Source organism: Botrytis porri (genome assembly GCF_014898465.1).
Source record: "Botrytis porri strain MUCL 3234 chromosome Unknown BPOR_017, whole genome shotgun sequence".
In the NCBI taxonomy this organism is placed as follows: Eukaryota; Fungi; Ascomycota; class Leotiomycetes; order Helotiales; family Sclerotiniaceae; genus Botrytis; species Botrytis porri.
Window position 1 is genome coordinate 697,691 of NW_024066091.1, and position 16,013 is coordinate 713,703.

The window sequence follows — 16,013 nt, forward strand, 5'->3', positions numbered from 1 at the left end:
TCAATTAATAACTTTACTCATTCTTTAACTCTTACACTTACTCCTCTTTATATCTTTAACCTCGTTCTAATCCCTACATATATACTCTTTCATTTATCTTTTCTACAACTTTAATATTTAAAAATCTTACCATCTCTAAGGCTTTTTAGAACTCTTATTTTCTTTTTTTCTGTAAAAGTTTAATAATAAAGAAATCTCATTTTGAATAACAAATATTTATTATTAATAAAATAAATATTTTATTTATAATAAAAGGGATATTAATATTGTAATATATAAATATACTTTTTTATGAGGATTTATATTGAATTTCTTTTTGTTATTAATATTAATTTTGTAACCATAGGGGCTGGGAGCCATTGCCCCCTGGCCCTTAGGTACTTCCGCCTATCAAGGAGCCAATTCCCGCCTCAACTTCCGAAATAACATGCACTAGAACGACTCTTCCTTCCCCCCCTCTCCAATTCATCTATGAAGCCAGTAACTGCAGATTATTCTACAAAAAAAAGAGGCCTGGTGGATGCTAGCATTGACAGCTGCTGTGGGAGGCCCGTTGGCTTGAAAGGGCCTATGATACATAGATGATCAAGCATTTTATCTTTTTGACTTCCATAACTACCTTTTTTTTCTCCTACTGCTCCATAAGGTACTTAGATATCAGGCTCAATTATAAGATTCTATCACATAATACCACATACTACTAGGCCCCAGAGGTTTTGTACAATATAATCAGATGAATTACATAATAATATAAAATTTTAGAATTTTACTTCACAAGAAAGGCATGGTCAGCTTTGTTTAAGTAGATTCTATTCCATTTCATCATGATATACCAATACACTTTTCACATTATGCCTTCGATAGAACGCCAAATAAGAAACCCTAGCAACCTCCAACTCCCTAGATTAGTACTCAATCCTCCGTGTCCTCATCCTCATTCTTTCCCGTTGGCACTTTAGTAAGAACGTCAAAAGCTCCAGTGCCGACCTTGCTCATCCTTCCTATCACAATCCTACTACTTGGGTTGGCCAAGTCATCCCAATCACACTCTGCGACGGCATCTGCCAAGAAACCAACGGTTGTTTCGAAACTCATCTTCATGAAAGGACTGACACTGCCCTTCATTCCATTTCGGTTGAATGGACTGAAACCACCACCTCTGGTCATGTAGTCTGCAATCAGATTCAAATGGCGCATATCTACGGCGATAGCGTGACCATCGAAAACACTGTGCAACTCCTGGACGATGGTTGATCGACAAGCCTCCACACCATAATTCTCGAGCATGGCGGCGATGTCATTGGTCGAGATCTTGTTGGGGTTGATAAATGCGGCATAATTTTGCATTGCCTTAAGGTTAACACCCTCGGTATGAACCACTGGTATCTTAACCATCTTTCCTGTCTTAGAATCCTTGACTTCGTTGTCCCCATCATAAGTACATGATCCAATACCTGGAATATGCTGAATGAGGCAAGATCGAAGAGCTTCTTCAACGATAGAAAGCATGAGAACCTTAGGGACTTCGGCATCATATTCGAGGCTAATATTGCACCACTCTGCATTATCCTGGTCGAAGCGGAAACGAGTGATATCTTCGCATCGCTTCTTGACTTGGGCTTCGAGCTCCTCGGACGCAGCGGTTGTCTTGCGCTTTTTACGTTCTCCATTCTCGTCATCACCTTCATCTTCATCATCACTTTGTGGTGCACGTGGACTACCCCCAATGCCTTCGTCTTCCATGTCTTCAACATCTTCTGGCTCGGCATTTTGTGCTTGAACCGCATCATCTTCATCATCGTTCGCAGCGTAACTGACAGCTTCAGAGCGGTTTGCTTTCTGCTTGTCGTTGGTTGCATCATCATCACCATCATCATCCTCGTCATCTTCACCCATTTCTCTCTCGGCGTCTGGTCTAGCCTCTTCTATAGTACCGACAGATTTTCCAATTTCCGGTACTGCAGCGGTGTTCGCTTTACCTGCCTTTTCAACCTTCTTTCGTCCTAGAGCCTTGCGTGTAAGATGTTGAAGTTTCGATGTAAACCTTCGTTGAAGTGTGAAAAGAACATCATCGACGTCAATGGCGTAGGTTTCACAGTACTCCTTTGAAGGGAAGAGCTTGATGTGAATATCATAGATCTTAGCTTGCTGGAAAGCTACTCCACGTCCGATTCGCTCCTTGACTGTAGCCCAATCCAATACCTCAGCCAATGAAAGAATACTTATAGACTTGGCGAATTTTTCACATTCATCAGGCTTAAGCTCTTCGTTGAGTGTCAACGTCATGGATGGCGTTGAAATATGATTACTTGCCGTCATGACAATTTCACGAAGACGTGGAATACCGAGTGTGACGTTCTTAGAAGAGTGACCGGCCAAATGGAAAGTGTTGAGTGTCATCTGTGTGGACGGTTCACCTACAGATTGGCCGGCAACAATACCAACAGCTTCACCAGGTTCAACGACAGACTTCAAGTATTTGGCAACGAGAACGGGTTCCAAAGCTTTCCTTGGTCCGACACCATCTGGATGATCCTTGTCCTTAACCATACCATCTGGGTTGGTCTTCATGTAGTTCGTCAAGGTCTCGAAATATTTCTCAGATGTTGCGTATCCATATTTTCCAGGGTTAAATTCGGAGAGAACCGGATCTGGACCATTGAGATCATTTGCTTTCGCATGCTTTAAGGCTTTCTTCATACGTTTAATGATTGTTTCCTTCTCTTCAAAAATAGTATCATAGCGAGGGTCGCCATAGTTCAACTGAGCAAGCTCAGACATAAGATTCTGCAACAAGAACTTGAAATCGGTCAAATGCTTCTGCTTGGTCACATCGAGACCATCTTCACCGTAGATAAATTGAATCATGGATCCGTCGGAATCTCGTACGGACGTATCATACTCGACCTTAAGACCCTCCATACCCTTGATCAAACATCTTTGTAGATATCCGGATCTCGAGGTTTTGACTGCAGTATCAATCAAACCTTCTCTACCAGCCATTGCGTGGAAGTAGTATTCTTGTGGCCGAATTCCAGTCAAGAAACGATTGACAATATAACCTCCCGCTCTAATGTGCGTGTCGAATGGCTTGAAGCAAGGAAGAGATTTTCCGCTCACCATCAACGGTACTCTACGTCCTTCCAAAACTTGTTGTCCCAAATTACAAGAGATAAGATTGGCGTTGACAGCACTACCCTTGGCTCCAGAAACTGTCATATTCTGCATCTGGTTGTGCGGGAATTGCTTGACCAAGCCTTGGGGAAGGCATGCATTAGTAATAGAGGTAGAAAGCTTTCCGGCGCGAGCGTTCATCAACGCATCTAAACCTGCTTGTTTAGAATCGTCTCTCATGACATCCTCCAATCTGTTGAGCAGCTCTTGATCTGTTTCGGTAGGTTTTTGGTCTTCGAGAGAAACGTACTTAGCAGCCACCTCAAGACCAATCTTACTAGCATCTGACAAAGTTTCGATACGGGTTTTCTCGCCTTCGGGGGTGAGCCTGAGATCATCCATTCCGCAAGTGAAAGCCCTCATATGGAGATACTTTGTCAGTAAACGACCAAGAATACTGAGAAGCTTTCCAGCTGTGGCAGGGCCATAGACCTCGTGAACAGAGTGGATGAGACCACCTCCAGCAGGACCGATCTGTGCTTTGTCCAAAATTCCAGTAATGAATTCACCACCCATAAAGAGTACAACGCCTTCCTCCGAATCCACACCCCATCGATCAGCTGGAGTTTGTGTTTTTCCTGTAAGAGATATGGGGGCGCAGTTGAGAGGTGTGATATTTTTTAATATTGTTGTGATGACCTGCTTTCCAGTCCAGCGTGCGACAGGTTTGATGATTGCAGGTGGCACAGTCTCGATGCGTTCGCCTACAATGTGCCCACTTTCTGGGCGAATACAATTATAGATAAGTTGCTGATAGGTAGCTCGATCAAAGTATGTATCTTTGTTACACATCCAAACGGAAACGGAAATATGATCTTGAATCAAGCCTCTTAGAGGTTTACCAGCGGTTGCACTCAGATATTGGTGATCAGTGTCAGCAATCTGTAGCGCTTCTGCGCGAGCAACTTCGGTTTGTGGAAAATGCATGTTCATTTCGTCTCCATCGAAATCAGCGTTATAGGTATTACAGTTGGCGTAGTGCATGCGAATTGTCTTCTCTCCTGGAAGTACTCTGGCTCTGTGACCCATAATCGAGGGCTTGTGCAGAGTGGGTTGACGATTCATGAGCACAACATCTCCGTTAGTAAGATGTCGATAAACTTTCTTGTTGCGAGCACCGCTGGCTCCATTGCTAGACGATGCAAGCAACTGGTTCGCTAGTGCCATTCTTTCGTCCTGTGTCTTTGAGCGTAGATTAATGACTTGCCCATTCTCGTTTTCAATTGCAGCAGCACCAGGCCATTTGTCGACACCATTAATAACTGCTTGCTGCATTTCCTTAAAGTTATGACTGGTGACAGGTTCTGGGTATGTGAGCTTCTTGGCGAAAACAGGGGGAACACCGATTTCGTTCGTTTCGATATTTGGGTCTGGAGAGATGACGGAACGAGCAGCAAAATTGACACGTTTACCCATCATGTTCTTTCTGAAAAGACCCTCCTTTTTCTCCAATTTTTGCTTGATGCCATCTTCGTTCTTCTTTCCAGCTGCACCTTGAATAGGATTTCGATCTCTATCGATCAAGGAATTAACAGCGTCCTGCATTGAACAACACGCTTCTTGGAGGTCAAAGAAATCTCTCTTTCTCAATGTTTGGCTTTGCGACGGCCTATCGGGATTCTGGATATCGAGGTAAATTTGGTTCACAGTATCAGCACTCTTCAAGATCTGCTTGTACAGTGAATTTTGTTGTGCTTCGGCAATTTCGCCATCTCCTGTCTTCGCTTCGGGGCGGTATCTATTTGGGGGGACAAGAAGTGTCTGTAGGAAGAACATATCTACTTTAACCGCGGATGGCTTCTTGGCGGATGATCGGGAGTTGTAAACAAGGGACAAAATCTCTTGCTCTTTTTCGAACAGCAATGTCAGCGATGCTTTGACTTCCATAACATCAACGTATCGTTGTGGTAGTGGTGCGACTCTAGGTTTAGAGCTTTGAGTCGCGGAGCCATCCATGACCACATCCCCATCCACATCAAGGCTTTCGCCTTCTCCTTCATCCTCATCCTCGTTGGATTCCAAGTCGATATCTGCAATGCCTTCGTCGCCATCCCGATCTTTCTTCTCGCCATGAACCAATTGAACGGCATTCACAGCTCGATAGCTGCCTTGAGCCATCTTGGCCTTATCTTTGACACTCAAAGACTTTTCGAAAATCTTTACATATCGGTCCTTGCGGTACGTTGGAGATATACCTTGACAGTTTCCACATAGCCTTCCTGCAGTTATTGCTTTCATGAAGCTCTTAACTACAACTCGGCGGGCTTCAGCCACACCTTCATGCTTTTCCCTTCTCCATTCCCATCCAGAGGCCTTAGCGGCCTTGAGCTCCTTTTTGACAAATGCAAGTCGTCTTCGAATGACACCATCGACTGGAGACTCGTCGTCCGAATCACTAGCAGGCTCTTCTCCTTCCTTTGGCTGAGCGACTTCGATATTTTCAATCTCCTCGGCGGCACTCAGCAGACCATGTTGAATCAGGCGCAACTTGCAAACATATCGATTGACCTCCTTGCGCGACATCCTGAACTGATGACAATACTTGCATTTTGATCGCAATAATCGCAAAACTTGGTCCATAAAAGTTGGGTGGTAAACGGGTGCGGGTAGGTCGATATGGCCTGCATGACCCGGGCAGGAAAAGGAACTGAGATTACATGTTGTGCAGCTTTCTAATGTTAGCATTCTTTGCAATTGACTGGATACATTGCTTACTTGTTGTCACCCCATGCGCCTAAAGCTGGATCATAAAGACCTCCTGGAACTGGGTGAAGAAGACTATCAAAAGTAACAGGATTCTCTATCCTCTTTACAGAGAGAGATTTGATCTCAGCGGTAGAAAGAAATGCGAAGTCAACGCTCTCAATGGCTGACGGAACTGGCTGTGAGATATTCATTGTAGTTGGCAGTTAACGCTAAAGCAGGAATACTGCCATAGGTTTTTTGATTAGATTGGAAATTTGCGATTCCGTAGAGTTCGCAAGTTGAAGCTTGAATGTAGATACAAAAAAAAAGTTCCTTTCGTCGGGGAAACCTTTTTTTTCGCCGACCCCCGGTGCTGATAAGGCAGCACGATAACCCCATCTGCTGATCACGTGATGACTAAAGTGCTAGGTTTTTGGTACGGCCAGCCAGAGCTCCCTCATGATTCGCGTGTGAGCACTTAACGATTACGATATTTCAGGATCACCAACTTGGTGTATGTGTGCCATATACTTCTTTTACAATACACAATTGACAAACATATATTTTCGACAACATGGATCGAGGGAAAGCCTCTCCAATTTTGGCACCTCGACATGATTCCTCCAGCCGTGTTGGCAAGCCAGAGTCTGCTGCCGAGAAGCTCGCATCTTTAAAAGCTAGAGTCGCAGCTGCAGTCGGTGGTAGCAAGGCAAAGGGTGGGTTAAATGTTGGTTTACATCCTATGCTTGCGAAAGGAGGTTTGAATGTCGATCTTCACCCAGCGCTACAAGACCTTGGACAATACAAGCCCTCAAAATCAACTGCGCCTAAGTTCGCAACCAGCATCGGAAATGCACGCCCTCAACAAGAGAAGGCGACGGCAAAGCCTAGGAAACAACTCGATATTTCGGGGCCTTCGACGGAAGAGATCCGCAACAATCCATACTTTGATATGAGCCTAGGTGGGCAAACAGCAACGCCAAAGAACCGACACTCGAGACAACTAGTTTTCAACCAGAAGGGAAAGTATATAGCACAAGCAAATGCACTTCGAAGACAGGCCGCCCTAGAGGCTATGAAAAAGCGTATCGCCGAGTCTTCGCGGAAGATTGGTATTGACGAAGATATCGACACTGAGAAGAAATTCCTCGTTGAAGCACCGCCCGAAATTGAATGGTGGGATGAAGGCCTGGTAGATGGCAAGAACTATGACGATATTTCGAATTCAAAGACACTCAAAATCGGCACCCCAGACTCAATTATTACAGAATATGTTCAGCATCCCGTTTTACTTGAACCGCCTCAAGAAAAGAATGCGCCTGCGCCTAAACCTATGTTCCTGACCGCGAAAGAGCAAGCTAAACTACGGAGACAGCGTCGAATGGCTGAATTGAAGGAACAGCAAGCAAAGATTAGACTTGGATTAGAGCCCGCACCGCCTCCAAAGGTCAAGAAGGGAAATCTTATGCGTGTATTAGGAGAAGAAGCTGTCAAGGATCCAACTGCAGTCGAAGCTCGTGTCAACCGAGAAATTGCAGATCGACACCAGAAACATGTCGAGACGAATCAAGATCGAAAGTTGACAAAAGAACAGAGACACGAAAAATTGGCTGCAAATCAGGAGAACGATGCCGCAAAGGGCATTCATGCTTTAGTATTTAAGATTGGGAGCCTTGCGAATGGTAGTCACAGATTCAAAATCGCCAAAAACGCAGAACAGCATGCTCTCACGGGCATCTGTATTCTACATCCAAGATTCAATTTAGTAGTTGTCGAGGGTGGCGAGCATAGTATCAGGCAATATAAAAAGCTTATGATGCAACGTATAGACTGGACTGAAAACTCGCCCACACGAATCAAGGAGGGTACAAAAGCAGACGCATTGCAAGATTGGTTGAAGGCAGAAGATGAGAAAGGAGAGTTGAAGGATATGACGCTGAACAAATGCCAATTGGTCTGGGAAGGAGAGCAGAAGTCTAGAGCATTCAGGAAGTGGCAAAGTAAAGTGTGCGAGACAGATAGTGCAGCTCGAGATGCCTTGACTAGGTCAAAAATGGACAGCTTTTGGACTGTGGCGAAGAGCATGAATTAGAAGTAATGGCGGTGGTTATACCTTTTTATTATTAGAGCCCTACCCCAGAATTAGATACCAAATGAACCAATTTATTTTCCTCTCTTAGGCCACAAAGCCGCCATCGCTATCTTACAATTGTGATGTATATCCTTTCCTATACGTCAACAAATGAATATCCATCAAAGTCTACCTATGCATCTAACTGCATTAACGACGCCTCCATTTCATCATCATCCATGCCATACTCATCTTCTTTAACTTCGTTGCCATTTCTGATACCATCCATTGGGTCGCCCTTTCCACCACCTCTCAATGCTTGAAGCGTCTCTTCATACTGCTTCTCCTTGAATTTCTCCAGATCCTGCAAGCTCCACGTGCTGATCCCCTCCTGATCCTTGGCCTTGAATGGCTGTGCCATATTCCGTAAAAATTTCTTCGCACTTCCTACCGCCATATCCGTACTCAAATTGACTTCACTATCGAGAATCGCCTGGTTGATCCATTTTGGCAATTGAGTTCGCTTCTTCAAGAATCGACGATCGGCCAATACCATGATTCCGTAATCATCTTTCCCTCGTAGTACACGTCCCAAACATTGGGCTGCATGTCTCATGGCATCGAAGGATAGGAAGTCATTCTCTCTGATCCGGTATGTTTCACGGAGGAATTCTAGTCGCGCTTTCAAAATTCTAGATTCGGTGTATTGGAATGGTACACCGATACATAGCACAGTGCGTCCGTATTGATGGTCGAAATCGATACCCTCACTGACTTTTCCACGAGCGACACAAAGAAGGATAGCTCCTCGTCCGTTACAGCACGCCGTGCGATAGGTCTCTAGCGCTAGAGATGTTTCTTGGGCATCAGGCGTTTCCACGAGAATAAGCTTGTATTTCCAAACCTCATCTAAAATACCCATTCCTTGCCACATACTAATTATCGACTCCATATATAAGTAGGATGGGAAGAAAACGACCATGCCATCCGGAGTAAGTTTAGACATCTCCGTTAGTAAATTGCCGTAATTACGGACAACAGCAGGCTCATTTCGAACTTGGAATCCCGAAGAAATCGCGACCTGGTCAGATCCTCTTGTGACAATCATAGGCAAAAAAGAGCGTCGAGCGAGAGTCATGGGGTAAGACTCCTGAACAACACACTCGAAATTGAGCATTTTAGGATACATTTCGAGTGGAGAAATGGTACCCGACGTGATGATTACAGAGCTGAAACGCTCAAAGACGGGCTTAATTGCTATTGCAGCATCAAGACAGGTGAAGTGAAGAACAGGATTGGGGACTTCGGCGGTTTCAGACTCATAAGGCTCAAGTATAAGAAGAAATCCCTTTTCATATGTCGCTACGAGGGTGGCAAAAGTTGCAACTTCCTGAAGTGGCTGATAGTCCTCAATGTTGGTAAGTTCCAAAGTCCGCACAAGAGATGTTAGACGTTCTGCGCAGAATCTAAGCGGCTTCTTCTCGATATATGTGTACTCTTTTAGATGAGCCAAGAAAGATGCTGGTGTCTCCGAAATAACTTGCCGGACTTTCATTCGTGTCTTCTTAAGATTAGCCGTTAGCTTTTCGATATGGCTATAGTTTTACTTACCTTGAGGTATTCGATAAAGCGTTTCAGAAAAACGACAAAATGCTCAGCTCTCCGAATGTTTCCCGGCACAGCTTCCTTGAGGAGATCATCTGGCAAAGCTAGAAAGATGTAAGTGGCTATGCTTTTTTGGTGTGAGATAGGATACAAACGAACCAGGATTTGACATGAAGGCATCTTCTGCTCGAGCTTCGTCGGCACCGCGTAGTCCCTCGACCAACTTGGCGTATTCATCCTTGAGTTTTTCTGAATCGCTATCCCTCAAGTCTGAAATCCTGCTTTCAAGATTCATTGCTCCACGAGTGGCCCTTCGAAGCGAGTCATCCGTGATATCAGTACTTAAGGATTCGATGCACACGTTATCAATATTGTGTGCTTCGTCAAATACAACTATGCAATCCTTTGACAGCTCTTTAGAAACCCTCTCGGCAATTTTGGGGTCGAGTAAGTAATGGTACGAGTAAATGATCACGTTGCAGAAGGACATCTAGTTCCATTAATTACTGAAGCTGTAAAGACATTACCACTCACCATTCGCCTGGAGGTAAAGTATGGGCATTGTTTGTGTTCCTCGCCATATCTCATTATCCCATCTAACGTCCATACTCCATTTGGTATGAGGTTATGTGGTTCGAGGAGGTCTAGGTTCTATTATGACGCGTTAATACACTGCTGACCAACATGACAACAAAAAGACCTACATCATGATAAATGCACACCGGTACATCTTCACCTCTCTCCTTCTTCTCTTTCACAAATCCAGCAGTCAAACTTCGACAGCGAGCATCCACAACAGCACCACTCTTCTCCCGCTTCACCGAAGGATGAAGACATAAGTTTTTACGACTAGTCAATCCCAATCCACGGAAATCTTCCTGGTGCCCGAGTTGTTCCGCCCTATATTTCATAAGAGCTTTCAATTCTGCCAACGCTTTTTCAATTTCGGACATAGTACCTAAGCACTCATTAATATGTCTCCTTCATCTTCAGGATTGGGCTGTGTCACGTGAGCAGTAAATGAGTTTCCGATGCTCTGGGTAGTATTGTTGATACGCAACGATCAAAGACAGCAGTGAGATAGTCTTTCCAGTACCCGAAGGCATCTCCAAAACACAATGGCCGCCGGCATCAAGCGTTCCTGTCAAACATATCAGCCGGATGATCTTACGGTGAGTAGGCAAGGGGCAAAATACTTTTCAGATCGCACATGTAGCTGATTTGACATCATACATTAGCATCGAGCGTTCTTTCTGATGTAAACTACAGCCAAGTGAAATGACATACGCATATTGTTCTATGTAACAAATCAGAATTTGGACTCAGTATCAAAATCATCTTGGATGCCTACCTGGATATATCCTAGGATATGGAAAGAGCACTGGCAAATCACTGGTTCATCTATCAGTTCAAATAAAACTTTTTTCCTATCAGATTAACAAACACATACTCAATATTGAACTTCATTTTGAAGAGGCAGCCCTGTTGGCGCTGTTGATGTTGCTGATTAAAAATGGTTGTCCTCCAGGTTGAAGTAAAATAGCCTTCTTGTAAGGCGTTGGGCTGGCTCAAAAGCGGCACCGCATCCGTGCTATTACTTCAGGCCAGGTGGAGAAGCAGTATTTCATACCAACTCAACGCGATATTTGGTACTATTATTACTATCTGAACTTTCTGGGGCATGCTTTGATTGTTATAGATTGTGTTTTTACTCTTACTGTGTGGAAAAGAAAGAGTCACCAAAATCTATTCTTTCTTCTTGAACATTGACCGTAAATGCCTACATGGGACGCCGGCGAACCCAACCTTTAATGTAGACTCTTTGACGCGTCTTAGTGGATTATTCATCAATATTACACGCCTCCACTGATTCAATCTCCAGGAACGGAACATATTCACGTTCATCCTTTGGCTGTTCCATACTTTGAACAATTCAAGCCCTGTATTCCCATTCTCAGCGTTGAAAATATACCTAATCACATTCTTCCAGCTTCGGATACCTAAATCCTCATAGATGTAAAGATTACCTCAAAGCTTGCTTTGCTTATGAGGTCCATAAGTCAACTACCCCACTTTCCGACCACCCCCTCTTTTCGACCACCTCAAAAACCACACCGCTTTGAGTAATTATAAAATTTATACTTTGAATAACTCAACAATGCTTTAATCAATTGATTTGAAATTTTGATATTATTATAATTGTGATATGAAGAATAGATATACCGAAGAAGATATCGCAGAGGCTCTTAGAGCGATTACAAATGGAGCAAGCATACGAAGAGCTAGCTTGGATTATGGTGTTCCACGTACCACACTTCACGATCGAATATATGGTGGAGTTTCGCATCAAAAAGGCGCCCAAATACTTCAAAAGTTATCTCCAATTCAGGAGAATCGACTAGCAGAATGGATATTAGTACAGGAAGCTCTTGGTACTAGCCCTACACATCGTCAAATCAGAGAGATGGCAGAGCACCTCCTTATTGTACGAGGGGAGGATCCCTCACTTGGAAAGAAATGGATACATAGCTTTTTTCGAAGGCATCCTAATATTGGAACTAAGAAGCAACATCAAATCGATTCTGCACGAGTTTCAGGTGCTACATCTGATATTATTAAGAAGTGGTTCCGGAACCTCGCAATCCCTGAAATCAAGGCTATTAAGCCGGCCAACAGATGGAATATGGATGAAGCAGGTATAATGGAGGGTCAGGGTCTTAATGGACTAGTAGTAGGAAGCACTGATCGAAGATTTATTCAAAAAAAGCAACCTGGATCTCGAATTTGGACCTCTTTTATAGAATGCATTTCAGCCAATGGAAAAAGCATTACTCCCCTTGTAATATATAAGGGAAAATCAGTTCAACAACAATGGTTTCCAACAGATTTGACTCTATTCAAGGGTTGGAACTTTACCGCTACAGAAAATGGATGGACTACAGATGCTACAGCTTTAGAATGGCTGAAAAAGATCTATATCCCTCAAACTACCCCTATTCAGCCGGAAAATTCAAGACTCCTCATTTTGGACGGACACGGAAGCCATGAAACTACAGCATTTATGTTAGAATGCTTTAATAACAACATATATCTCTTACTTCTCCCACCACATACGTCACACGTACTACAACCACTCGATTTATCTGTGTTCTCACCCCTAAAAAGTGCATATCGAATCGAACTTAATAAATTAAGTCTATTATCCGATTCCTCACCAATTGGAAAGCGCAATTTCCTTTCTTGCTATCAGAAGGCTAGAATAGAAGGTTTAACTATTCAAAATATCAAGTCTGGGTGGCAAGCTAGTGGTCTTTGGCCCAAAAATATGGCTAAACCTCTTATGAGTCGACTTTTGCTTGAAAATAGCAATAGAGAGGTTTTATCACTTAATCCTGAATCTGATGATGATCCTATTCTTCAATGGAATATATATTCATCGTTTATTCAATGGAAAACCCCTCAAAAAGGAGCCGATATCAGAAAATATAGAGATATAATGATTCAAGAGAAGGAGATCGATTTGCCAACACGAAGATTACTATTTCGCAAGATTATAAAAGGATTCGATGCTAAGGATTATGAACTCTTAGAGGCAGAGAATAAGATTAGAAAGCTAGAATATCAATTAGATGAAGCATTACCTAGAAAAAGGCGAAAGGTTGTGGTATCTCCAAATTCGAAGTTCGCAGGGATTAGAGCTATAAGGCGTACACAAATTGAAGCTGGAGATCGTGAAGATGAGGTAGATGATAGCTCTAGTGCTATAGAAAGTGATTCTACAGGCGATTTCATTGAAGTTCAATAGTTATTGAGTTATTAAAGTTTTAAGTGTAGATAATATGAATTTTTTAGGTGGTCGGAAACAGGGGGTGGTCGGAAAGTGGGGTAGTTGACTTACGCAAAGGTGAAGTGATGTTTTTTCTGAGGAGATTTTGAATGTGTAGCGTATTTTTGTAGGAGCAGGCTCTGCAGCATGGTATTCCGGAGAGAGTGCTTTTCGTTGCTACCCTCCAATGGAGGAAAAGAACAGTAACTTGCAATCCGTGTCCTAGAGGGCCATTGAAGGTCCATAGATTGAGTATGTTTGGTCTATTCAAAGTGTGTATTTAGTAGTGGCGTTGACGTGGCTAGATGCATTTTTCTGTCTCAATTCATTTATTTCCGTCCAATTCAATTCTTTCGTACTTCCAGAAGTCAGAGATAAATCACAAGTTGTTTTATGTACATTCATGGCATTGATGTCATGGAGGTTTTGGTGTAGAAAATCTGAGGAGACCTCTTTGCACGAGTAGATTGATAAGAGAATCATTCACACAGATTCTTGAATAGTAATCAAGAAATCTAACATTGAACTATTCATGGATTTTTGGAGTAGTATTTTAGGAAGTTCTGCATATATGACGATCGTTCTCCTAATACACACCTGCAGTAGAAATGATTGAATTGCTATTCACGGTAGAAGGGAAAGTAGAACCATTGTGAACATTCAAGCCTTGAAATGATGACTTGAGAAATGGGCGGAAGAATCTCAAGGGTTTGTAGCGATGACAGGACTGATTAAATACGAGCTGTCTGGTAGTGAGACAAGGGAGAATGAGGGAGGAGCAACAGATACATCACATGCTCCCAAGTCTTCAACAAAAAATATAAAATATCAAACATAGTATCTGAAGCAAGCCATAACTTCTTTGCTTTCCAAATGGTTTGGAACCCGGTTGCGAAATTGGTAGGTACAATCCAAAGAGAAAGGATACAGCTGAACATTTTATAGTGAACTGATTGCACTTTACACAGTTACAAAGGGAGAAGATACCTTGACGTTGCTGATCTAATACAGCAACAATTATATCAAGGGTGATGCACAAGGGATAGATGATAGCTTCAAGCTTTCAAATATCTTGATGACTATTTGGTCAACAGTTCACAGTAGCTTTGACAGTAAAGGCGAAAAAGCAGATGGGTCATGTGGGGAGTAGTGAGGGAAGAAAAGAGCGAAAATCCTGAGTAGGTGTTGGCGGTGAGACCATTGTAATGACATTGCATGAAGGAAAGGTGCTGCCATGTAGCTGCATGTAACATTTGGAGCATGTTCGGTTTGTGGTGGGTAAAATCTATCGGCAGGCGTAATAGTGGATGTGGAGGAAGTGAAAGTGGCGGATGATGGGGAGGGAGGGGCAAAATAGTAAATAGTCAATTCGAGGGGGTAAGTTCCAAGGGAGTACGTCCACAGATGGATGTCTACGATCGTCGACCACATGAGGAGGTAGCATACATGCAAAAACGGAAAAAAAGACATTTGAGGGACTGGAGTCCAGCACTGTGTAGTGCTTCACAGATATAGCCTATGTCACAATGTTCACGGTAATAGTAAGAGGGTTGCTGTTTGAAAGATTGATAACTAATCGTAATTGTTATCTGTTGTCATTAGCTCAGCGCACCATCGCTGGCTGAATAATGTACAGCCTGTAAGAACGCAGGTCCCCCATAAAATTAAAATGAACTCCATGCCGTAAAACCCTTGTAAGATACCCCCAAAGCATTATCATCCACCCCGATCCATCGCCAGTGTCAATCGGCCTAAAGCCGAAGCGCTTTCAAGCTGAAGACATCGAGAAGTCAAAAAAGAAACCAAATTTAACCACGCTCACCACGGAGACGACGGGCGAGTTGGATATCCTTAGATTGGATGGTGACACGCTTAGCGTGGATGGCACACAAGTTGGTGTCTTCGAAGAGGGAGACGAGGTAAGCCTCAACGGACTCTTGGAGAGCACCGATGGCGGAAGATTGGAAACGGAGGTCGGACTTGAAATCTTGAGCGATCTCACGAACGAGACGTTGGAAAGGGAGCTTTCGGATCAAGAGCTCAGTCGACTTTTGGTAACGACGGATCTCACGGAGAGCGACGGTTCCTGGCTTGTATCTGGAAGGAATTAACGATTGTTGGAGCAATAGACAGCAAGTGGGTAATCACCTATGGGGCTTCTTGACACCTCCGGTAGAAGGGGCGCTCTTACGGGCGGCCTTGGAAGCAAGTTGCTTTCTTGGTGCCTTACCACCAGTGGATTTACCTATGAAGCGTTAGCAATGATGCTCAAGTATTGATGTTCTTGTGGCGAAGTAGAGGGAGGAGTCGTGTTGTTGCAAATGGCGATCGGTTCCAAACGTGATGTGTTGCGACCGACGACGCGACAAAGAGGTGATGATTGAAAGACAAGAGAGAGGATGAGGATAATAACTTACGGGCAGTTTGCTTGGTACGAGCCATTGTTGATACTTCTAATGGATACTTTGATGGAGTTCTTTTATGGTTGTTGTGGATTGATGAAATTGCTGAAGTGGATATTCAAATGGTGGTTCTGTGATGTAGAAGAAAAGAGATAGAAATGGGCGATGGCGATTATTTGTATCCGAAAGTACGCTAGTGAGTGATTGATTTGGCTGTGCTTTTGTAGAAAAAACACGCTAGTGGAATCTG

At 43.4% G+C, this 16,013-nt stretch overlaps 5 protein-coding genes across 5 annotated transcripts; 2 read left to right on the forward strand and 3 right to left on the reverse strand.

Annotated features, from left to right (window-relative positions):
• Positions 1 to 912: 912 nt before the first annotated feature.
• Positions 913 to 6,071, reverse strand: EAF01_010719 (uncharacterized protein; the record flags this gene model as incomplete). The annotated part of the gene is made up of 2 exons (XM_038918976.1): positions 913 to 5,842; positions 5,890 to 6,071. 2 exons carry the CDS (start codon positions 6,069 to 6,071, stop codon positions 913 to 915), a joined length of 5,112 nt encoding a protein of 1,703 aa, XP_038765679.1.
• A 362-nt stretch (positions 6,072 to 6,433) lies between these two features.
• EAF01_010720 (uncharacterized protein) lies at positions 6,434 to 7,951 on the forward strand (the record flags this gene model as incomplete). Its single annotated transcript, XM_038918977.1, has 1 exon — positions 6,434 to 7,951. One exon carries the CDS (start codon positions 6,434 to 6,436, stop codon positions 7,949 to 7,951), a length of 1,518 nt encoding a protein of 505 aa, XP_038765680.1.
• A 172-nt stretch (positions 7,952 to 8,123) lies between these two features.
• On the reverse strand, positions 8,124 to 11,002 carry EAF01_010721 (uncharacterized protein; the record flags this gene model as incomplete). Its single annotated transcript, XM_038918978.1, has 10 exons — positions 8,124 to 9,491; positions 9,542 to 9,639; positions 9,695 to 10,025; positions 10,070 to 10,186; positions 10,240 to 10,493; positions 10,545 to 10,676; positions 10,732 to 10,751; positions 10,823 to 10,832; positions 10,887 to 10,927; positions 10,986 to 11,002. 10 exons carry the CDS (start codon positions 11,000 to 11,002, stop codon positions 8,124 to 8,126), a joined length of 2,388 nt encoding a protein of 795 aa, XP_038765681.1.
• A 739-nt stretch (positions 11,003 to 11,741) lies between these two features.
• Positions 11,742 to 13,340, forward strand: EAF01_010722 (uncharacterized protein; the record flags this gene model as incomplete). The annotated part of the gene is made up of 1 exon (XM_038918979.1): positions 11,742 to 13,340. The coding sequence occupies one exon, from the start codon at positions 11,742 to 11,744 to the stop codon at positions 13,338 to 13,340; it is 1,599 nt and encodes a 532-aa protein (XP_038765682.1).
• Positions 13,341 to 15,169: 1,829 nt separating this feature from the next.
• On the reverse strand, positions 15,170 to 15,803 carry EAF01_010723 (uncharacterized protein; the record flags this gene model as incomplete). The annotated part of the gene is made up of 3 exons (XM_038918980.1): positions 15,170 to 15,458; positions 15,510 to 15,606; positions 15,779 to 15,803. The coding sequence occupies 3 exons, from the start codon at positions 15,801 to 15,803 to the stop codon at positions 15,170 to 15,172; spliced, it is 411 nt and encodes a 136-aa protein (XP_038765683.1).
• Between the last annotated feature and the right edge of the window lie 210 nt (positions 15,804 to 16,013).